The sequence below is a fragment of the Macaca thibetana genome, chromosome 4, assembly GCF_024542745.1.
Source record: "Macaca thibetana thibetana isolate TM-01 chromosome 4, ASM2454274v1, whole genome shotgun sequence".
Lineage (NCBI taxonomy): Eukaryota > Metazoa > Chordata > Mammalia > Primates > Cercopithecidae > Macaca > Macaca thibetana.
Genome location: NC_065581.1, coordinates 137,806,544 through 137,830,838, shown reverse-complemented (window position 1 = coordinate 137,830,838; position 24,295 = coordinate 137,806,544). Strand labels below are relative to the sequence as shown.

At 38.9% G+C, this 24,295-nt stretch overlaps 1 protein-coding gene across 2 annotated transcripts in view; it reads right to left on the bottom strand.

The window, feature by feature from the left end:
• Positions 1-23,272, bottom strand: part of SOGA3 (SOGA family member 3) — a 64,536-nt gene extending 41,264 nt beyond the window's left edge. The window contains exons 1-4 of one of the 2 annotated variants that reach the window (XM_050788306.1): positions 22,492-23,272; positions 19,398-20,589; positions 18,704-18,928; positions 16,767-16,925 (exon numbers count right to left, since the gene is read on the bottom strand). In XM_050788306.1, coding sequence (XP_050644263.1) covers positions 16,767-16,925; positions 18,704-18,928; positions 19,398-20,498 — 1,485 coding nt within the window. In that variant the 5' untranslated portion in view covers positions 20,499-20,589; positions 22,492-23,272. Of the gene's footprint in view, positions 1-16,766; positions 16,926-18,703; positions 18,929-19,397; positions 22,428-22,491 lie in introns of those variants that run through there. The other variant, XM_050788307.1, reaches the window with a different exon arrangement.
• Between the last annotated feature and the right edge of the window lie 1,023 nt (positions 23,273-24,295).

The window sequence follows — 24,295 nt, the reverse complement described above, 5'->3', positions numbered from 1 at the left end:
GAAATAAGTTATAATTTGATTTTACTTCATGTTAACAGGCATCTTGATATCCTCTGGAATTGTACTGGTATGTGTTCAAGTCAATCGGCTCATTTCTAAGTTATTTTAGAATAAATGGACAATCACTAAGTTTCTGAAAATTTAACTTGAACAAAAGTAAGTACCATATTCTAGGCTAAGGAAATTCCTTAGTCTCTTGATATAATGCTAACGAATACACATACATGCACATACATCTTTTTTAGATATGAGAGCAACTTAAGAACTACATATATAGTAGTGCCTTAATAAATAAAAAATAAGTACCTGGGGGAAATAAATGCATGTACACAAGAGCATGAGATATCACTGCCATAGGAATAAAATATTCCACATATCAATGAAGTTAAGGAAAGTAATCAAAGATGAATCAGACTTATTTCCTAAAGTATTATTTTTTAAAGAAAATTTACCCCATTCATATTGTTACTCAAATTGACAGAATTCTGAGTTAATACAGTATGAAGCTATCATTTACTTCTGATTAAAATATATCTGAAGGCAAAGACAAAAATGTAAACACAGTAATATCAAAAACTAAGGTGGCAATCAAGCATTAACCAGAATCTGAGAAAATTTTCTCTTAACAATAACATCAGCGGAATTCAAATGAGAAATATAAGCCATCTAATATATAGCCTTTAATGTCTGAAACAGAAGGATTGGACATGCAGACCAATAAAAACTAGACATCCTGTTTCTTCAAAGGTTAAATGTAAATTTGCTATGTAACCCAGCAATTCCAATCTTAGGTACATACCCAAGAGAAATAAAAACGTATATCCACAAAGGACGTGCACAGTACTATTCCTAGCAGCATTGTTCATAATAACCAAAAGTTGGAAACAACCCAAAATTCCATCTACTGGTGAATGAATAGATAAAATATGATATCTGTCCAGTGGAATATTATTGGGCAATTTACAAAAAGAATGAACTACTGATACATGATATGACACAGATGAACTTGAAAAACAGTGTATTAAGTAAAAGAAGCCAAACCTAAGAGACCACATACAGTGTAATTCTAGACATTATATGAAATGTCTAGAAAAGGTAAATTCATAGATAAAAGAAGTAGATTAGTAATTGGCTGGAGGTAGTCAAAGGGAAGGAAGAAATAGGAATTAACAGTAAATGAGCATGAAGAATCTTACTACTATGGTAATGAAAACGTACTAAAACTGATTTCTGGTCATTGTTGTACAACTTGGAAGTTTACTACAAAATCACTGAATTGTACCATTGGAATGGATTAATTATATTATATGTAAAATATGATTCAACAAAGTTATTTAAAAAATCAGGCAACTAAAACTTCTGCATCCCAATCCTATTTTCCCCAATACATAAATAAGTATTGCACAGACAATACTGTAGCTCTCTGGTGGTTAAATATTCAAACAAGTAGGAATTAGGCAAGGAAAAAAAGGTAGGTGACTAGCTGTGCAATGAATCATGAGATATATTCTTTCCTTATCCAAACATTCAGGGGAAGAAACATAGGTAGAAAAGGCTTGGGAGCACCCATATTGAGGTTTATTGTTTTTCATATATTAAAGGTAGGTAAAGAACAACTACACACTGCTTCAAATATATCTAAGATATGTCTCCCTCAGAGTCAGTGTACCTGAGTTCTGCAGTAGCAGCCTTTCCTACTTCAAACAGGCCAGAACTAGCTGAATGTTTACAATCATCAGTAACTGAGCTGGAATTGTGCACATCAAGCTGTTCTATACCTTTGGCTCTGAGAAGGGACAACTAATAGCAAGTGGATAGTGAGAGGGAGTAAGAAAAAAAGCCACATAGTGAGTATATAAAGCCAACATTGAATCTATAAAGAATGTTTGACATTCGATGATGATATTTTCTAAGAGAAAGAAAAAGAGAAAAAAACAATTCAAAGAGGAAAGGATAGTCTTTCTGACAAACGGTGCTGGGGCAATTCGAGATCCACATGCAAAGGATGAATTTAGACCCCCAACTCACTCTTTACATGAAAATGACTCAATTTGGATTGTAGATCTGAATGTAAGAGCTAAATCCACAAAAGTCTTAGGTAAAAAACATTGAAGTGAATTTTCCTGTAGGTTAGGCAAAGACATCTTAGATGTGACACCAAAAGCGTAAGTGATAAAACAAAAAAATATAAATTGGACTTCATCAAAATCGAAAACTTTTGCACTTCAAAAGACACTATTAAGAAAGTAAAAAGACAAGCCTAAGAAGACGACATTTTCAAATCATGTATCTGATGAAAGACATATCCAAAATACAGATGGAGCTTAAATTGGAACTCAAAAATAAGTAGACAACCCAATTAAATATGGGCTAAACACTGTCAATACACATTGCACAAAATAAGAGATATGAGTGCACAATAAGCAGATGAAAAGATACTCAATATCATTAGGGAAACAAATTAAAACCACAACGATGTATCATTTGATACCAAGTAGACTAACAATAATAATAATAAAAAAGATATACAATCAGTATTGACAAGGGTGTGGATAAATTGGAACCCTCATCCATTGCTGGTGGGAATGTAAAATGGTGCAACCCCTTTGGAAAACAGTTGGCAGTTTCTTTAAAAAGTCAAACACAAATTCACCATATGACCCCCAAATTCTAATCTTAGCTATCTACCCAATAGAAATGAAAACATATATCCACACAAAAACTTGCATGTGTATGTTTATAACAGCATTATTTACAAAATTAGAAAGTATCCAATGTCCAAAAGCTGCTGAATGAATAAACAACATGTGGTATATATATACAATTGAATATTACTTGGAAATAAAAAGAAATGAATTACTGATACACGCTACAGGGATGAACCTCAAAAACACTGATCTAGGTGAAAGAAGCCAGATACAAAATATGACATTTTTATGATTGTAATTATATGAGATATTCAGAAAACAAAAGCTATAGATTCCAAAAATAGATTAGTAGCTGATTGGGGTTAGAGCTAAGAACAGAAGGTGACTGCAAATGGACATGAAAGATCTTTACGAAGTGATGGAAATGTCCTAAATTTGGGTTATGGTGATGGTTGCATAACTCTGCATATGTACTAAAAAACCATTAAATTGTGCAATTAAGTGAATTTATGGTATGTAAATCAAACCTCAAAGCTGTAAAAGTAAAATGCATCAGGATGACTTAAAAAGTCAGCTAAAAAAAGAAAAAGAGCCCCCAAACATTTCTGAAAACTATTTGCTATGAGAAACAGAAGATAGTTTTATAAAATATTGTATTCTTAAAAGGATAACAAAGATGGCCTCTATGAACTAACAAGAAAGTTGTAAGAGGAGATTAAGCTCTAAAGACTAGGAAGGTGTCAGGAATAAGAAAACTCAAAAAGGTCACTAAAATTCAATGCAAGAATGAAATTTTGCACTGATGTCTTTAAGGAGCACAACTGACATAGCAGAAAATTGATTCAATAATATTGAAAACAAACTTGAAAATTTTCCAAGGCCACAGAGGAAAAGGACTAAAAAATGAAAGGATGAGAAGGTAGTAAGGAATACAAAGTGAAGAAAATGCTAAGAAGAAAAAAAGAGCACATGATTATCAAATCTATAATACAAGAAAGCTTTTCTGAAATAATGAATAAACAAGTGTTAATTTTCTGTATGTTCTGGACATGTTATAAACAAAGACCATCACTTAGATATGCCCAGGTGGTATTTCTGAACTGGGTATTCTTCTTTAGCTACTCAGATTCATGCTCGCTCCTTCTCTGCCCTGCTCTGTGCTCCAGGAGGCTGACTTCGGCAAACTTTACCCAGGCTTTCTCCCCACCAGTTGACGACTCCTTGGGTTTGGCCAATACAAGGCACTGGAAGGCACGCTGAGGGATGGAAGGTGGGAGAAGAGATGGTTCAGAGTATTTCTCCTCACTTCCTTTCTTTTATAGCACCACATTTTTAGGCAGTAGCTAAGTCCCCTTCAGGCGATAGATCCCACTGGGAGGACCCTACTCCATGGTTAGTTTTCACTGGCCTCTACAATACTATTTCCTTAGCTATGTCTTCATTTCTCAGGGTGGTTATGGTTTCCAAGAGCAGCAAGTTTTTTCTGAATGCCTTGCCAGCCCTGGTTTGTTCCCATAATCCTGCCCACACCGCTGTAATAATCTCTTTTCATTTGAACCATCTTGGGTGAATCCTGTTTCCCACTGGGGAACTCAGATTAATATAAATGATGAAGAAAAATATCCATAAATACGTAGAGAGAAAATAATCTGACCTACAAAGGAATACAAGTCAGACTGATCTCATACTTCTCCACTGCAAAATGAATGCCAGGGCTAATATATAATAAGACAGGTTTTTTTGACTCAATAATTTTATTCTGCCATTCCTGTGTGAAATCAATCAAAGGCTATTTTCAAAAGTACAAAGGTTCAGAAAATATTTATAAGCTTTTTTCCTGAAAAATAATGTCAAGTATTATCTAATCAATGAAAGATTATTTAAAACTATGATCTCAGAATTGTAGAAGTTGTGGTTTAAAATCATTGATAGCATTGAATTGTTTGAATACCTATAATTTAAAAAAAATTTTTTTTTTAACTTTTGTTTTAAGTTCAGTTGTACATATGCAAGTTTGTTACATAGGTAAACTTGTGTCATGGGGGTTTGTTGTAAAGATTATTTTATCACCCAGGTATTAAGCCTAGTGCCCATTATTTCTCCTGATCCTCTCCCTTCTCCCACCTTTTACCTTCCCACAGGCTTTCAAATGGAAAGTATATACTATAACAATGAAACATTTAGTATTAATAATTTTGTCTATAATCTCACATTAAATTAACAATGAACAGGCTATAGTGTAAGGAGTTAAACTAACTGAAAGATTTCTTTTTTTTTTTTTAAGACGAAGTCTCACTCTGTTCCCAGGCCGGAGTGCAGTGATGCAATCTTGGCTCACTGCAACCTCCACCTCCTGGGCTCAAGCAATTCTCCTGGGCTCAAGCAATTCTCCTGCCTCAGCCTCCCAAGTAGCTGGGATTATAGGCACATGCCATCACGCCTGGCTATTTTTCTGTATTTTTAGTAGAGACAGGGTTTCACCATGTTAGCCAGAATGGTCTCGATCTCCTGATCTCGTGATCTGCCCGCCTTGGCTTCCCAAAGTGTTGGGATTACAAGCATGAGCCACTTCTCCCAGTCAATAATTTTCTAAGTTTCATTTTTGATTTTAACAGTTGGGAAAATTGAGAATTGTATATGTATTACAGAATAAAATTAACACTAGTAGAATTAAAAATAGGATAACTACTTTCAGAATGACTCTAGAACACAATTATTCTAATTTAAACTTAGTCATACCACTAAATGAATAAACCCAATAGCTATATTTTACCCTTGATGGATAATACTTTCCATATAACAGATACTCCTAAATACACACAAATGGATCACTTGATAAAGTTCTATGAAAATTTTTCTTTTCTTCATATGCAAAGAGGCAGTGGATACAACCACATACTAACGTATTAGTTGCTCATTATATACCTGAATAAGTAAGCAATTGGTCTAGTTATTTCTACTATTATTCAAGGTTCTTGTGTAATGTAATGGTAAGAAACTCTTCCTTTGTGAAGGAAAGAGAAAATTAACAGTTAATTGTATTAACCACTTACCCCCATGATTAATTGGCGACATAAACTTAAATAACTGAGCTAGCCAGCAGATCAATGTAGAATACTCCGAAGTTTTAATTTTAAGTGCTTCTAAGTTGAATCATGCTGAATATAAATGCTCCAATTAAGTGAAATATGTAAGTATAAAATAGAAAATGTCACGAAAGGCTAAATGACAACTTCAAATGTCATCTTCAAATGTCATTTACCATCTGGATAAAGATCAATTTAACTGACCCTGAAATGTAAAAATGGAACTAGGACAGAAGCATCAAATAAATAATTGTATTTCCATTCAAATTCAGTCAAGTCTAAGGTCTTCAACATATAACTGAAATTTTAATTTGGAAAATACTTTCCAATATACAGCAAAATTGCACATTATATTTACTCAAAAGTAATACCACAAGTATTTGAAAACAAAAGAACTGAGTAAATTATAATTTAAGAAGCTAAAGATGAGCTCCTATGACAGCAATCTTATCTTTCTAAAGCTCTTCTCTTGCCCAAACTTTTATTGATAATTTTTATACGTATCACTGTGTGTGTATTTGAATTAAATAGAAATATAGTTCTTAAATTCAGAGAACATTAAATTTAGCTGTGGAGTCAATAAAAACTACAATGCAATCTAAATTATCTTGTGCTTGACCACTTTTGATCAAAGAACAGTTCTTCTTTCTCTGCTACTCTGTTTCTTTTCAGGAAGCATATTTATCTAGCAGTACGTTAGGAGAGAGCCATTTAATAGGACAAATCAACATAGTCAGCCCTGTTGCCCTGTTGATGAATGCCGTGGCAGGTAATGCAGCGGCAGGTAATGCAGCCAGATTATCTCCCTGTCCATCAAAACACTTGCAAATGGATCATGAAGCAGTAAGGACTAAATACAGGCCTAGTGGAAGAGGCAATGGATCAGATGGAAGAAGTTAGCATGGCTTTATAATGAAGTGAGATTTAAAGGAGAATTTCAGAGACTAATAGACATTCATGAAAAAATGGAAAGCAAAAGCATTTCAAAGTTCCGTAGAAAAAAATGGGGTCCTAGATAGCTCCAAAATTTTATTCTTCAAAATTAGACTTCAAAATTCTTTCTAGGAATTTTCTTAATCAGCCAACCTACAGCTATGTGATAATAATAACAATAACATCTGATATGGTACTGTTCAATTTATAAAGCACCTTCACATATGTTATCTCATGTTACCCTTGTGAATAGACTGGATAGGAAAAATATTTATTTTCCTTTAAAAGGTGATTAAATTGAGAGTCAGCTATTACGTGGCTTCTCTGAAGTAAAATAGCTATTACATTTGTAAAAAGTGAGATAGAATTGACAGACCTGAAAACATTTTTCTAGCCCTTTGTTTCTAGTTTTTTTCTCCAAAGATTCCCTTTCTGTGAGATAAAATAGATTTTCCCTACAGCCACCTTGGAAGTCTTCTCTCAGTGTTTACGCAAAACATTCTCTGATAGACCCTAGAGTATTATAGAGGATTATAGATTCTAGGAGTATTGAGGTTCCCTAAAGAGGGTAGGTTATTTGTGGGTCAGGAAGAACATGAAGGTTATTTGTGGGTCAGGAAGAACATGAAAGTGGCAGGGGCAGCCTAGTCTTTGCAGTGAGGCCACGCAGCACTGACTACTGGAGACCACGCATTGGAGGCAGACAGACTTAGGTGTGGGCCTGGCCTCTACTAACTGGTGACATTAACCTCTCTGAGCCTTGGAGTCTTCATCTCTAAAATGAGGCTATTAGCAACATAATTATACATAAACTATCTAGTTCAGCCACTGGCATGTAATTAGCACTCAACACTGGTGGCTACTGAACCACTGCAGCCCTGGGGTAATTTTCCATATCTCTCCAGCCAAATTAGCTGCTAAATCAATTGTCTCAGACATTGAAGATATAAAGCAAATTCCAATGGATAGTCTTTGGGAGTGACAGGATCTGCAGTCTTCTCTCATTCCTTAAACTCACATTTTACATTTTTTCACCAAAGCACAAAGAAGTTAAACTGCAGAGCTGATGCCCAAGATGTCAGAGTCGTCTTCTTGTTCTTGGGTTCCCGTCCTCATTCCCTTTCTCAAGAATCCAATGGTACCTTGTTTCAGGGAAGACCTGTTGTTTCTGTGGGATAAATGGAATCTGAGAGATGCAAAGTGAGTGCTAGAAGTTTCTAGAAGGTAGTAAGGTCTTGGGAGACCCCTATTTCTGGAAGTGGGGTGAGGCTGGAGTTACCCATCCACTTCCTTTTCATTATGTTTGGATTGCACTAAGCACCATAAAACAGCCCTGGTTCACAGCCACTTTTTTTTTTTTTCTTTCTGCAAAATCAGGCATGAACACCTTGCTTAATTACGATTTATTCTCTTTTCAAAATTACTTATTGTTTATCAACTTTGTGCCCTGTTCTCTTTTGGTTGTTATAGACACAATTAATAACACGGACTCAGTCTTTAATCTCAAGGAGTTTACAGTCAAATGCAGGAAAAAAGTTATATGCAAATCAAGTAAGAAATAATTATTGTAATATTACAGAAAAAGGTGGTCTCATTGCCTATATGCTGGGAACTGAACTAGATGCTGAGGGTGACACAGTGACCAATGTAAGAGGGGCTCTTGTCCTCTTAGAACTCAGTCTGGTTGGTCTTGTGAGGACTTCATGAGAAGTATTTGGTACAGTAATGTATATGTGCAGCTACAGTCGAAGTACTTTAGCTGTCTTTCCTATTAGAGAATAATTAACTTGTGGGCAAGGACTACCCACCTGGTGACATTATCTGTTATTCCTTATACACATTATATATATGCTTCATAAATAGTTGCTAAGTGAAAGTCAGATCCAAGTTTATATGTTTTAATTTTTTTCTAAAAGGCTGAGACAGAAATAAGATGTTATTTCTGCCACTAGTGGGAGCAATGTCATTCACAGGCAGCCAAGAGTGGCCACGGTAGAGGGGAGTGGTGGAGAATAGTGTCATTTATTACTGCCCCAAAGCCTGAATGCACCACATGGACTATTTAGTTACAACTGTGCCCTGAGAATCTCTTAAGGAAGGGATTGAGGTTGTTTAATTGATGTCTTTTCTGCATGAGGTTGATGTCTGTCACACATACAAAGGCCAAGTAATCTCAAAAAAAATTTTTATTATGCTCTTGAAAACATAAAGACTTGCATCTTCAAAAAACATCAGAGAAGTCATAGGGAATAAAAATAAATTTCAAAAATAACAAAATACAAACATTTGGATGTTTAGCTGAGGATCAGCGCTGGTTAACGGCCACATTCTGTGGTGAGGGCCTGGGAGCCTTCCAGGAGCAGGAAGCATAGGCAGATTTCATCCTAAGAATCATATGGTTAAAAACCCCACCTCAAGACTTTCTGCAGAAATTAGAATGTTTAGTGGCCATCATTCAACACATTGGTTTATTTACTGGAATAGATGATGAATTCTTTGTTTACTACATAGTCTTTATAGCTTCCTAGAGTGTAGAGCCAAGGCCACATCAAAAGGCATGGCTGGATTATTAGAGAGGTTCAACTTGTACTCATTCCCACATATCAGGTCTTCAGTTGTAATTTCTACAGCACTAGCACAGGCCCTGAATGCTGAGTAGCAACAGAGAGATAACTGTGTGTCTTACTTCCTGTGTTAAAAAATGGAATCAACCTAAATGCCTATCAGTTATAGACTGGATAAAGAAAATGTGGTACATATATACCACGGAATACTATGCAGCCATAAAAAGAAACAGATCACATCCTTTGCAGGGACATGAATGGAGCTGGAGGCCATTATCCTTAGCAAACTAACGCAGGAACAGAAAACCAAATACTGCATGTTCTCACTTACAACTAGCACTAAATGATGAAAATGCCTGGACACATGGAGGAGAACAACACTCATTGAAGCTTTTCAGAGGATGAAGGGTGGGAGGAGGGAGAGGATCAGGAAAAATAACTAATGGGCACTAGGCTTAATACCTGCATGATGAAATAATCTGTACAACAAACCCCCATGGCACAAGTTTACCTATGTAACAAACTTGCACTTGTACCCCTAAACTTAAAAGTTAAAAAAAGGACACATGTTCCTCAAATGTCCACTTTTTTCAATTAAAAAATGTGTTATCTGGAAAAAAAACTTTCAGTAGGGACCTTCAGTGGGTGCAAACTTGGAGTTTAATGCAACATTTTGCCATCTATATCTTTATATCTTCTGTGTTATCTACATGGCCACACTACACCAGGCATTCAAAAAACAGCTGTTGACTGACTATATGAAAAAATAATTACAGTATTTAAATAATAGTAATGAAACTGAATTTTACACCTGACTATGAAACGTTCAGGGAGAACAGAGATGGATAACTGACAAAGTAGAAAATGGTACATTTATAGGAAGCTTCGAGAGCACTCAGTTTAATTTCTGCATTTACATATTAAAAGCTGAGGCCTATACATTTTAAGTTGTTTCTTCAAGGTAATAGGGAATGACAAATGAGGTCTCAAAGCTAGCTTCTAGACTCCATGATATGTGTACTTTCTAACAATCACACTCAAATTCATGGCTAATGAAAAACTGACTATTCTCTTTTCTGTAAAATTTTAACTCATAATTTGTTGATTCTATAGAAAAGACCTGTCAAGTATTTAGAAGGTTCATTTATCCATGATGGTTGCACGTAAAGTCTATGTATAACTACAACATTTTGTTGTACTATATTGATTTTCTTCATGATTGCCCCAGAGGCCTCACATAAAACTCAGTGTTGCTTCTACATCTGGTCACAGCTAGGAAATGACTTCTTTCAATATTTGGTCCCCAGGCTTGAGTGATACTAAACTCAGAGCTGTTTCATAACAATGTACATCCCATGGATTAAGTTTTTCTTCATCTTCCCAGCGTTTTAACCTAATTTGAAAACCCTTATTTCAATAGTTTTATGGCTTTATTGTGAACCATTTCAAATTCCCCCCACCCCCCCGCCTTTATTTTACTTTATTTTATTTTATTTTATTTTTTGAGATGGAGTCTCCCTCTGTCCCCCAGGCTGGAGTGCAGTGGCGCAATCTCAGCTCACTGCAAGCTCCGCCTCCCGGGTTCATACCATTCTCCTACCTCAGCCTCCTGAGTAGCTGGGACTACAGGTGCCCGCCACCATGCCTGGCTAAGTTTTTATATTTTTAGTAGAGATGGGGTTTCATCGTGTTAGCCAGGATGGTCTCGATCTCCTGACTTCGTAATCCACCCGCCTCGGCCTCCCAAAGTTCTGGGATTACAGGCGTGAGCCACCATGCCCGGCCTCAAATCCCCTTTTAAGGTAGGTTGGATACAGAAGTCAGAGAAATAAACAACACTTTAGTAACTATATAAGTAATATACTTCCATGGAGATACTTAACATGGATAAATTGCTAATCTCACAGAGGTGAGTCACTCAAAGTTCAGTCTTGAGCCCTTGGACCAAGTCAAACTGGCCTCTAAGAGTTCAGGGTTGGAGACTTAACTCTTATTAATATGCTTCATCAGCAAAAGCAACAAAAATTTAAATATGCATGTATTAAACAATTTTTTTAGAAAGCCCATTACATTGCAAACATCCAAATCAATAGATATTTTAGATGCAAACTGGAAATGTACTTAATAGGAGATGCTTAATCAGGTAAAAGCCTGTATTTGTTCAGCACCTTACAGTTTCAATAATATGAAGTGCAAAATTTCAGCCAACAAAGGAACTGGAATCTGATCAACAATGTGGGGGTGTGCCATGCTGTCCTGTATTTTTATGTAAATAAGAAATTTGAAGTATATAATAAAAGTTCATTATATTGCACAAAAATAATCCACCAATTTCTGATCTGTGTACTACTTTGCTTCTGATGGGGGCTTGGCATCTGGGTAAAAGAGTCATTTACATGCGACTGAATATTAAAGATCACTTCAGAGTACATGGAACTGTATATCTAATTTCATTAAAAAATCCAATAAAATTTATAATGCCTACATAAATACATCTTTAAAATGCATTCATAACACATGGCAACTTCCTGGAAGACAAGCTTTTCTATGCTTACCTGACACACTCTTCCTTGTTTTTAATTTAGTCTCTTATTCCTGCCCATGTTATTCAACAAACTATTGGCTCTGAGAAGATATGACTAAAATAATAATGTTTAATTGATGCATCTAAATATATGTATGGCCATTTCATTTTAAAATATCAATGACTAATGTTTTATTTTAAAATGTTAAGTAAACTACCAGAACCAGGGGAAAATATTTGCAAGAAATGCCCCATCAAACTGTCTCTTGAAATTCTTCTTCACTGATTTATCATGCAACATTTCTTTTTCACATTTTATTATTCAGGAAAACATGCCCTATGAGAACCAAGTGTAGTTATGATCAGTTCTTTATTTTATATAAGAAAATAAATAGGTAATTATAAACATGTAGTACAGAATTTGCCTATTAAAGTTTTCCATTTGTAAAGATAATCTGGGTATACAGATATACCCTCAAGGGACTCTAAAAAACAAAAAAACAGAGACGCTGTTAAATTTATAGTACTAATTACTTTTGTGTTCTAGAATGAAAGTTCATTGTAATAGATAAGATCTATTATACCAAGTGCACAAAAAATAAAAGTCCAAGATAGATGGTGCTATTTCAGTAGGCCAGTTAAGAACCTTCTGGAGCACAGACTGAAAAAAGTTAAGAAAATTATTTTCTTTTAAGAATCTCGTGTATGGGTGAGGTATGAGACAATATAAGGAGTACAGATTCTGAAAAGAAAAAAGATCTGATAAACGGTTCTCATCATCATCATCTTACTCTTTCTTTTCCTTGCTCCTCTGTTGGTGAATTCTTTGCTCAAATATCTGTTATCAACACTTCACCAAGCAGCAGACCTTAAAAGTGACACAACATGACCCTTCTTCTGTTGATGATTACAAGGAGCTTCAAAGCTTTGAAAATAAAGTTCACTGCTACAGCAGCAGAACCTCATGACAGACAGTGATCCTCAATTTAATTGGAGCAAAAACTCACCTCTCACAGAGAATCCATTGTCTAAAGCCTCCTTCATAACCTCACTTTATCCTATTTGTGCATGAACCCATTCTGGCATTCAAAGAGCTACTTGTTGTTTACATGACATAACTTTAACAAAAACCTCTGTCTCTTTGATCATTTCCAATGTTGAAAGATAGATTGCCATTTTCTACAGGTTACAGAAAGGTAAAGGCATTCTTCTACAGTAAGAAAGCATACTGCTGGTAGCAATCAATGTTTTATAATTGGGATGAAAATGCTATTAAGATTCAAAGGCAGCATTTGAAGAGGTCCCTCCTGTTTGTAGTTGATCAAATATCAGCTATTTCAATACAAGCAATGAGATGCAACAGATGCCGCTAATTACCTCCATTCTGCCTCTACTCAATTCTTCTTACTCCCAGGTGCCTACTCCATCCTCTCAGGGGCAGAAGATAGGCAGATAGATGTGAGGAGGTGCACAGGACCTTGTGCAGCCACCAATCCTGAGAGCAATTGGTCAATACCTTTGAAGCTAGTTAAATTTTTAGTAAACAGTTCTAAACTCTAGCAGATGGTCTATTGGTCCCAGTGGTGCTGTTCAACATCTATATGACTCCATATAAAGATCTAAAATCTTGGAATTGGAGGATTGCTTCTCTCAAGTATATTCTACTTAATATTTTATGATTTTACTCTATAACTAGTGTCTTTTCTCTTAATGGAGAGCTTGGCCTGGTTCTACTTTTCTCCTTTAAAAGAATGACATGAAGGGATAACAATTCATCTCTGACCAAATTAACCAAGTTGGTTAACACTCACCAAGGGCTTGAATATGTTTTCATTTTACAACCAATGAAGCAGATGGTTAACTGAAGTTGTTGCAAGTCATCCAAGGAGAAACTTACAACCCTTAGCTACAGAGTAAGCCAGTTATAATTGCAGCTCAGTTTTAATATTTATCTTCTTAGAGCATTATAAAATTATCATTGCAAAAATATTATCTAAATGGAACATTTCTGATTTCTAAACATGTTGTTAAACTACTCTTTCTATTTCTGACATTTTTCTGAACACTATGAAGGTCAACCTCAAATGGGTAATTATAGAGCACTCCTACAAGAATATTATTTGGTTTTCCTTTATTATGTTAAGTATCCTCCAGATCTTTATCTTCCACTCTTTCTCCCTTCCTCTGTTTTTTTTTTTTTTTAATTTCTGTTCCCCACCACCTTCCATCTTCTCAAATCATGAATGCCATTTTCTTAATAAAAGATTACTTTAAAGGCTGATGTTCTGCATATATACTCCTAAATTATTTTTACTTTTATTGTTGTATTCCCTAATCAGGCATTGGCATTTGGTTTTTTATAACTCTAAGGAGAATTAAATTTCCTCTTTGGTACAAACATCTATACCCACATTGCTTGGTACTGGAATAGCATTTTCCCAACCCAGAATTAGAGCCCTGAAGGAAATAGTCACCGGGAAGAGTGTGAGCAAAAGAATCAAGGAAATGCATCCTTACAATCTCCTGAGGACATTCCCAAGTTCTACCCTTTCCTCCTGGTGGCCAGATTATTTTGGCTTTTATTATAAGATGGGAGAGGTCCCATCGTTCTGGCTAACGGATAGACAGTCTATGCATATTTTCCCCTTTAATAGATGTAAAATGAAAATCAGAAAGCTCTTATGCCATTCTTAAGTACAATTTTCCAGGTATCCACTTAAAACATTCACATGACACCAAATTACAAGGCATTTCTTTTTTATCTCTGGTAATCAAGCAAAGTTTGTTTGTTCTTGAATGTTTTAAATTGTATAAACAAGGAATATGAGAGAGTACAGTAATGTATGAACAGGGAATGGCGCCTATGAGACTGACGATGAACTTTCTCTTTGCTTGCTCACAGGAAGCTATCAGATTGTTGCTCCTGTGGGTTGAATTCTGTTCTCTCCTTCTACCCTCCCTATCAAATTCATATATGGAAGTCCTAACCCCCAGTTGCTCAGGATGAAATCTCATTTGGAGACAGGGTATTTAGAGGTAATCAAATTAAAATCAGGGTTGGGTGCGACGGCTCATGCCTGTAATCCCAGCTCTTAGGGAGGCAGAGGTGGGAGAATAGCTTGAGCATAGGCAGGTCAAATGAGGTTCTTAGGGAGGACCCTAATCTAATATCACTGATATTCTTACAAAAAGGGGGAGTCTGGAAACAGAGAGCTACAGGGAGAAAGGCATGTGACCATGAAGATGGTCATCTACAAGCCATAGAGGGAGGCCGGGAACATATCCTGTCTTTACAGCCCTCAGAAAGAACCAACCCTACTAACGTCTTGATTCCGGACTTCTAGAGTACAGAACTGGGAGACAATTCATTTTTTTCTGTTGTTTAAGCCACCCAGTTTTTGGTATTTTGTTACAGCTACCCTAGAGAACTAATACAGTTACCTACTTTACTTTTTTTCCTATAAATGAAAGTCAATTTTTGACATACCTTCAACTGTACATTATTGTTGAAGAAATATATACTTATATCTGTATTAATTTCATATTTGATCTCTTAACTTCAGGGAAAAATCTTTGCCATCCCTTAAATGGCAATGTTCTGAATTTCATGAGAAAAAGTCTTATATACCAGAAAAAAGATGTTGAGAATCATCAAAAACAACCTTTCAGTGTAGAACTGGATAAAAGTAGACAAGTAGAAGTTACAGGTCTTTTAAAGTCATCCAGTTACTGGTGAAAATAGATCACACAGTTCCCAGTCTCCATATTTTTCTACTATAGCACAGAGCAACTCCTAGCTAGTAGCCAAGGATTTCATATCATTAAAAAATTTTTTTTACTATTTTGTTATGTTAAAAAATATTTAAAGTCAGGATAATATAAGACAGATGACAAAAAAAATAGTTTACTCCACTGAAACTGTATTCTGCAAAGTCCTAACACATATTCTTAATCAGACTGTTGATATTTTCACTGCTACATGGTAGATATATTTTTGTACCATTTTGAGATAAGCACAGCAATGACAGGTGGGTCAATACCTCAGTCTGTGGAAAGATTAGAATTTTCTTTAGAATTCTGCTGATTCAAGCAGAGGAAATTTTTCAGAAGACAACTTGTGCATTTGCTAATTCTCAATGGTAGTTTTCACAAGTTGCATTGTACATGTTCAGGTAGCTATCAAAGAAAAGTATAATTTAATTCTAATTAAATTGCTATTTATCTTAAAGCTAATCATTTCTTGATAGATGTTTCTGTCTCTTTTCTTCTCCATTTCTTTATCCTGATTCTATTCTTTTAGAAGACTCATGATAAATACATTTGGAATCTTCAAATAGCTGACATGAAGGAGAACTTTGACTCTTCTACCCTAAAGGGTATAACTAAGATGAACTGGCTAAAGTTACAATTAAATATATCTCATGTAAAAAAAGAAAAAAGGAAAATCTTTAAACAGAGCTATGATATGATACAATTGGCTGCTGTGAAATATCTTCAGGGATAGTCACTGGTGATATTCTAAGCATTAGAACAGTGTGGGAAGGGGTGGCTTTGCTATAGACAGACTTCAAGCAATGACTGAATTAGATCAAATGGACCTTAGAGTCTTTTCCATCCTAAAAATTCATGGTTCTATGAACTCAATAGTAATCTCATGGGGCTAATTATTCCCCTCAACTATCACAAGGCTCATTCCTTGACACTCTTGACACTCTTGGCATTTAGTATGCTCTGGAATTTATTTAATTAACATACATTTAGAAGACACAGAGATGAAACACAGAGATCAGTCAAAGCTCGTACATGTCGAGTTAGACACAGTGTTTAGGTCAGAATCTTTTGTCGCTACTCATTTATTGGTAAGAAATGATGTATTTTTTACTATTTGGGAAAGAGTAAAAAATTGTTCTGCAATCATAAAATAAATTTTTTAACAGTCATATTAGTCCTTGGGATTCTTTTCTAATGGGCTAAAAATACATAGTACAACATGAAATAATCAAATACTAACCTCTTTCATTTTTTCCAGTTCATTCTGTAAAGCTTGCTTTGCAATTTCAACTTCTATGAGCTGTTGCCTCAGTTTCTCATTTTCATCTTCTGTTGTTGTTCTCTTTTCTTCCACATTTTCTAATTCATGATGAAGTCTCACAGATACATCCTTTGCAACCTGAATTAAGGTGTTTGTAACAATAAAATATAATTAATGACTATATAATAAGGGCTAAAATTTTATTCCTATTGAATGCATTAAAACCCAATATTTATATAGTGCTTACCATGTGCCAGGCATTATTCTACAAACTATACATATAAGCCATTCGCATATATCAATCATTTAACCCTATAAAAATCCCATGAGATAGGCACTATTACTCCTGTTTTGTAGATGAGGAAACTGAGTCTCAGAGAGGTCAAGGTCACACAGCTAACGAGTAGACACTGCGGGGCTAAGAGGCCTAGCAATCTGGCTCTAAATTTTGTTCCCTTAACTTCTGCACTACCCTGTGGTAACAAATGTTGCACTGGATTTTATCACATGTAGAGAAATTTCACAAATCTCCTTTACTTCAACAAAACTATGAGGTAGATGTTTCTATTATAATCTATGTTAAAGAATGAAAATTGAAGTTTTTACAAGTAGTGGGTTGGGCTTGAATTTCAATCTTATAACTAGAATTCCAGTTGCTTAATGTTAGGAAACATTTTAGTCCTTGCGATTATTACTTTTTGAATGACTGTGCATTTTTGCCTCATGTTTTGAGATTATCCTGGAAATTCTAGCGTTTGGAAGAAAAGTGGAGCAGCCTGGTATAGAGGCTTAGGACACAGGTTGTGATTTTGGACTGAGTGGAGAGTGAGCCTGGCACCTATTAGCTGTTTTTCAGGCCTGGGCACTTAACCTCTGTAAAAGGTGTAGCTTCTGCAGCTGGAAAATGGTGACTGAATAATCCCTACATTGTAGGATTTTTTTCCCTTGAGAATTACATGAAATAATAACGTATGTAACAGTGTTTGCCACAGTGCTTAGTACATACTAAACACTCAACAAATGTTAAGAAAAAAGTCATACGTCTTTCATAAAATGTTTACACATAGCTTTCTTTAAAATAAAGAAAAATTACATGTGATCTTTAAATCTTGATGAAGTTAATGCAATGAACAGTATACTTATTTGGTGCAAGGAGATTAAGTTTGCATTGTCAATGAATCTGCCTACAGTCAGACTGAACTGGAGACCACACCTGTCTAGAAAATGCACTTGAAGGTTGAGATTTTTCCACTGGAAGAAATTCTGAAGGAGCGACTTCACTTTAAAAAATGAAATTCTTTCATTTACCTCACACCAAACAGGCTGCAAGTTGGTTAGTTGGGTGGTTTTTTTGTTTGTTTTTGTTGTTGTTTTTATTTTCTCAGGGAGTCACCTAAGTGGCAAGTGCAGAAAAGAAGTAGTCCTGGAAGAAGGAGGTGGAGTGGACACTTGCTGAAATAAATCTTAACTCCAGAATCTCCCTAGTGCAGTACCTATTTTGGGTTTCAACTCCCCCAGAGGAGTCCTTTTAGTGGCTCCTGACTGCCCGATTCCACCGGCATTCTCTCAGTAGACAGACTAGGGCAGATCAAAGGCTAGAGCCTGCGCTCTGCCACGCCCTTGCTTCTGCCCAGAAGGGAGCCTTCTTCTCATCACCTCTTGAAGAGCCACCTTGCTCCCAGGAGAGCACACTTAGCTCCTTTGCTGCCAGGCCCTCCACACACTCTGCACTCTTTAGAGCCACCTGCCAGTTCTCTCCCTTCTGAGACCCTAGTATTTTGTGGTTAGCGCTACGAAACTGTGTCCCTAAGGCTCCTTGCCAGTCGCCAGTGAAGACTTCTCAGCCTAAAGAGCCCTTGGCCAAAGTCCCCACCCGCCGCCCCTGCCGCGCGCCACTGAGCCCCCGCGCCGCAGACCTTGAGGTCCTGCTCCAGGCTGCGCAACAGCTCCCCGTCGATTTCCCCGGTCTGGGCGTAGCGGAGCCTTTTGCGCTCGGCTTTGCGGAGGCGGTACTGCAGGATCCGGCAGTTTTTGTTGGCTCTCTCCAACTCGTGGCGCATTTCCTGCAGTTGACAGGCATCCTCCTCGAAGAAAGTGTCCCTCATCTCATCCATCTCGGTTCTCAGCTCATCGATCTCGTTCTGAGGTGGTGACAGGCCGCGTGTCAAAATCAAACTCGCTTCCAGCCCTTTCGACACACACCATGCACACCCCATTCCAATTTCAAATTCTCAGCTTTAATTGCCCTCTCTCCACGAGACAGGAGTGACAAGGAGCTGAGTGTAGAAGAGGAAATTGGGAAAAAAGGCCCACTTTAGGCCCTCTCTCATTCTCTTACTCTACCTCTCTCCAGGAAAAAGTGTGACAAACCATTATAATTAAAGAAACGGAGGCCCAGATTAGAATTTAAATGAAAACCTTGCGTTACTGAGAGCAGATTCAGTTTCAAATTTGGACAAGGCCTAGGAAACCCCCTCCCTCCTTTCTTGTTCTCCTCCCTCTTCAAGGCTCCCTAACAGGTTAGCAGCCTCTCACCCCCGCCGGGACACGCCCTAATCCTCCCAGGCCCACTCTTCCCATCCCCCAGCCGGATACCCCCACCCTCCTCACCTTCAGAGTCTCGTTTTCCTCTCGCAGCTTCTCCATCTCCTCCTGCATTTCTTCCTGCTCTTGGAGCTGCTGCGGGTGCGGCTGCGACGAAGGGGGCGCTGCCGCTTGCATGCCCCCGCCGCTCGCACTGCCCTCTGAGCTCTGCTGGGGGCCCTCCGCCGCCGCCGCCATTGGGGAGGCGGAGGGGACTGCCAGGGTCTCACAAATGGAAGGGGCACCAGAGACCGGGGAGCTGCGGCTACTGCTGCCGCCGCCGTTCTTAGCGTGCATCTGAGCCGCGGCCGCCGCCGCCGCTGCCCGCTCCTTCTTGAGATGGAACTGGATGAGCTCAGACTGCAGACATCCTTCCTTCCAGTAGCTCCCTCCACTACCGCTGCCGCCCCCCGCAACGCCGCTTCCGGAGTTTCTGCTGCCGGGTCCTGGGGTTTTGCCCGCAGAAGAGGAGGATGGCGAAGGGGAGGCCCCCTCCCCGCCGCTGCCGCCCCTCTGCTGAGCGCGTACGCCTTTCCCTCGCCAGCCCCTGGGCGGCGGCGGCTGGGGAGCGCCCCCCTCCCTTTCCCCGGAGCCGCCGCCTGCTCCTCCTCCTTCCCCGCCCCCTCCTCCCCCTTCTCCTAGCGGAAGGGGTTCCCCGAGTTTCGAGGGCACGGACTCTAGCTCCCGAGGCGGCTCCTCGGGCGGTCCGGGCCTCTTGCCGCCCAAAGAGGCCAGGGTCGCGGCTGGGGCCGCTTCAGCACCAGCAGCGGGCTGGACAGCTCCCGGAGCGGCCCCTTTGGGCGCCAGGGGCGTCGCCTTGTCGGCCCCGCCTCCGCCTCCTCGGGCGCCGGCGGGCGGTCCCGTGCGGCTCCCGGTCTTGTTACCCTGCTGTTGCTGCTGCTGCAGCTGCTGCTGCCGAACAGAATTGAGTTTAGTGCCGGCCCCCACTGGGGACCTGGTGGCCGCGATTGTCTGTCGCAGCGAATTGTCCCTCGGTCTAGCGGGTGACTGAGCTCGCTGCTGCTTTCTGCTGCTGCCCTCCGGGTGCAGACGAGCCTCAGTGGCTGCAGCGGCGGGAGGAGCTGCTGCTGTGGCAGGGGCAGCGCCCCCAGTCGGTGGCTGACTCATGGCTAGGAAGAACCTACCAGATGCGATTTGCAATAGCCCATTACTAGATCATCCTCTTCCCTCTTCACCGCCGCCAACCTTCCTTCCTAAGCTGGGACAGAAACAAAAGGAGAGAAGAACACAACATGTCTGCGTTGTTGCACAGCAAAGGGTGATATTGCTGTACAAGAGAAGCCCTCAGAAAATGATGAGATTTGGATGGCGCTTAGTAGAAGCTTTGACTTTAGGAATAGGACGCAGGGCTGTCTTTAGGAATAGGATGCAGGTATGCCAATTCTCATTTTGCCCAGGGTGGCGCTGTCTCCATCTCACTCCACCTTAGCAAAATGACGGATCTGAAAGCAGCTGAACCTTACATTCTCATGGTAGCAGGCTTTGGAAAGGGTGAGATACAGAGTCAGACAGGAATTGGTGGGAAGGGAGATATAAAAGAAAAGAGATAAAGTCGAAAAGAGGCTTCAGAAAGAAAAGATGTCCATATATTAGAGTTGTCAAATCTCTGCTTTTACAACGTTGGCTTTCCTCACCATCAAATCCATATGTAAAGCCTAGTTTAGTGGAGAAAGTTTTCATTTAATTAGTATTCCCAAGTTCAATTAGAGGAAAAGAGTTATGATGTAGGGCTCCTAGAGAAAATTTTCTACGGATAAATGACACTTTCCCAAGCCGGTTCCAACGTTGTTTTTGGGGAAATGCACCCAATTTCCTTTGTAATAGAACTAAAAGAAAATATAAATAATGAATGCCTTTAAATCAATCTCAGTTTCAAGAAAACAACAGCATTAAGAATTGTGTATATGGGTTAGTTATTAGCAACCCCAAAGCTTATCTTTTCCCTTTGGGGAAATAATTTTTAAAATACATTTGGAAAAGTTGATGGTCAGTTCTGCAGTTTCCTAAGTTTCTGGTGATGAATTTTCCTATGCTCATCCAATTTTGTAGTCCTTATGAATCATTTTAGTTTTAAGTGTAATTGCTAGATAGAAAATATTTTCATTCTTAGCCATCTTCTTACATTGCATATCATAGGCAAAGTTGTACTTTTTAAAGTGCCCATTCCCTCCTATGTAGCCATATTCTGAGACAGAACCCAGAAGGCTGGTGCATCTTCCCTCATAGTGGTAAGATCAATTTCCAGTATATATATTTCCAAGATAAATCCATCACTAGCTTCTTTAATCTGAAAAACAGCAAGCTACTGCCTCATAGGTTCTTCTCCCTAGGGATCCAGGCAGCTAGTCAATTAGTTGCCTTTTCCTTAAAATTATTTCTGTCTAAAGCAGTGAAAGGGCATAACTAGGCATAAATTTCTGCTTTAAAAATATTTGTCCTATACAGAGAGGAGGTTACCCTACTGCCAGTTATTTTACTTGCATGATTCTTGTTAACATCTATTTTTAGCATCACAACTTAGCATGCAGTAATTCCTCATTTTATAAAGAAATATTACCAGAGGATTCCTAATCCACCTTCCTTTCTGTTTCTGGCATCTCCTTCCAACTCACTTTGAAATATAAAGGTGAACAAAGAAGACATCAGGGGAGAAATTTGCCCATCAACTTATTTTCTACATCTTCTCTCCCAGCCACAATAATACTAGAACGTCTGGCCTAGTTTATCATCTTGGGTGACACTAACATGGGCTATCTAACTAATTTATATTGCCAATGCAAACTTATTTTTGTCTTTAATCAGGCAGAATAATTCCAGAACTGAGAAGCCAATGTTTAAACTCAGCCCCCAGACAGCATTAACCCAGGTGAAAGCTTGTGTTCCAGTAACTGGGCTCCACAATCAAAGGTATCCGGCTGCTGTCACGTGGTTCCCACAAAGTGACAAGATGCTGCATCTCTTCAAGGCTTTCCCGGTGAAAATTGCCACCCAACCAACCCCGGCACGACTTAGACCAACACTTTTAATCTCAAGTTTTATCCGCCCGCTGACCCACCCCATCATTCATCCCCAACCCTTTAGAAATCCAGAACTTGCTCACTTCTTAGCAGAGGCGAGGTTTCCAAGTAGTTGAGCAAATCAACAGCACTTTCCTTCTGATATTCCGGGGATCTCAGGGTTTATTATTGTGCTTTTCTTCGCTGAGGGAAGTTCAACTTTATATTATTGTATGCGACTTTCCGGGTGAGCATGACTTTAGGCTCGCTCGCCGCAGTTCCACACCCACTCGATTTCTCCAAACAATGGCGGTAACGTCAAGATTCAGCTGTCCCCAGAGCTGGTGACTTCTCGGAGGTCCGCGGCTGGGCTGGAGCTGCAGCTCTCAGCAGGCTAACACGCGAGGTACCAAGCTGGGCCAGACGCTCCCCAGGAAGTGCAGAGATATTCATGAGCTGACCTCACCGAACTGGGCAGGGGAGAGGGCGGGATTGCAAGGGACGATAGGGTAGAAGTAACCAAAGAGAGGTTACTTTCAAGAGGAAAGAGAAGGCGGCGGGGAGGGGGACGGGGTCCGGGGGTGGGGAGTGGCGGGATAAAGAGACAAAAAGGCCAGAGCCACGCCCGAGATGGAAAATTGGCAGCAGCGCTCAAAGTCCTTGCTCTATTCTCTTATCCCGTAGTTGGCAGAGGATTCCAAAACCGCTCGAACACGGATGCACTCGTTTTCTGCAAAGCTTTGTCCTGGATTCCATCAATCTCTATCAATTATTTACTTGAGCTCCTTTTCCAAGGAGGCGGACTCGAACAGCTTTCCGGGCGTGACTGACGTCTCCTGATGCAGCTGCGAGACGCTGGCGGGCGGCTGATGGGAGTTCTCTTTGTTCACTCACTTTAATTCTCAGTCGAGCTCTCCACGCGGTGCTCCCTCCCCACCCCCAGCCCGGGCGGAGTCAGCAGATGTCGTTTCCACGAATAGATAATGGTTGCCATGATGGGACCCACCGTCCCACAGACAAAGGGTTCTTGCGAAGCCACGACTAATTTAGTGCAAACCGAAATAAATATCGGCCCATAGAGATCCTTTACAGACGGATTTGCCCTCTGTACATTTTCCTGTTTCCTATTCAGTGTCGGTTTCTACCGTGAAAATAAGGAGTAATTGCTGGGATCCATAATCTTTATAGTAGTGCATGCGAACAATAACAGAAAGCAGGAAGAATATATTATATCAGCGTGAAAGGGAATTCATTTAAAAAGAGGAGTTCAGAACATACATGTCTTTACAATTTACACTAACCCATACTGTTTCACAGTAATAATATTTTTTAAAGTTAAGTGGAAATTTCTCTTTTTCTTTTCAGTTTCTTTTTTGAGTTGGGGGGGCGGGGGGCATGGGAGCCTCCCTTCTACCTCTAAGAATTTCTTTGTGAGCTTGAGTATGAGAATAAAAGTAAGCACTGCTTTTAAAAGAGCATTTTACAATTTAATTTGTCTTACATTTATATGGTGATTTTGTAAGTAAAATGAAGAAGATATCTTGAAATAATAATAATTTTGTGCTAACATGAATTTTAGCTTAAGAGATTCAATTTTCCAAGTGTTGATCTTGCATTAAAAGTGAAATAAAAACAATTTAGAAGTAGTTTGCATAAAAGCAATTATTACAGCAAAATAAAAACATGCTCAAGCTCTGGTGATTGTTATTTTTAGAGACATATAAAACAAGTATGATATCACGACAAAATCATTCATGTTCCAAAATAGGTATTAAAAGCCAATTTTGAGCCTGCCACTGTCCAAGGTGCTGGGATGCAAAGCTGAATCAAGAAATTCCCTGTGCTGGGGACACTCACGCATATTGGTGAAAACTGAGATAATGTCCTTATTTTCTTTCAAATACCTTT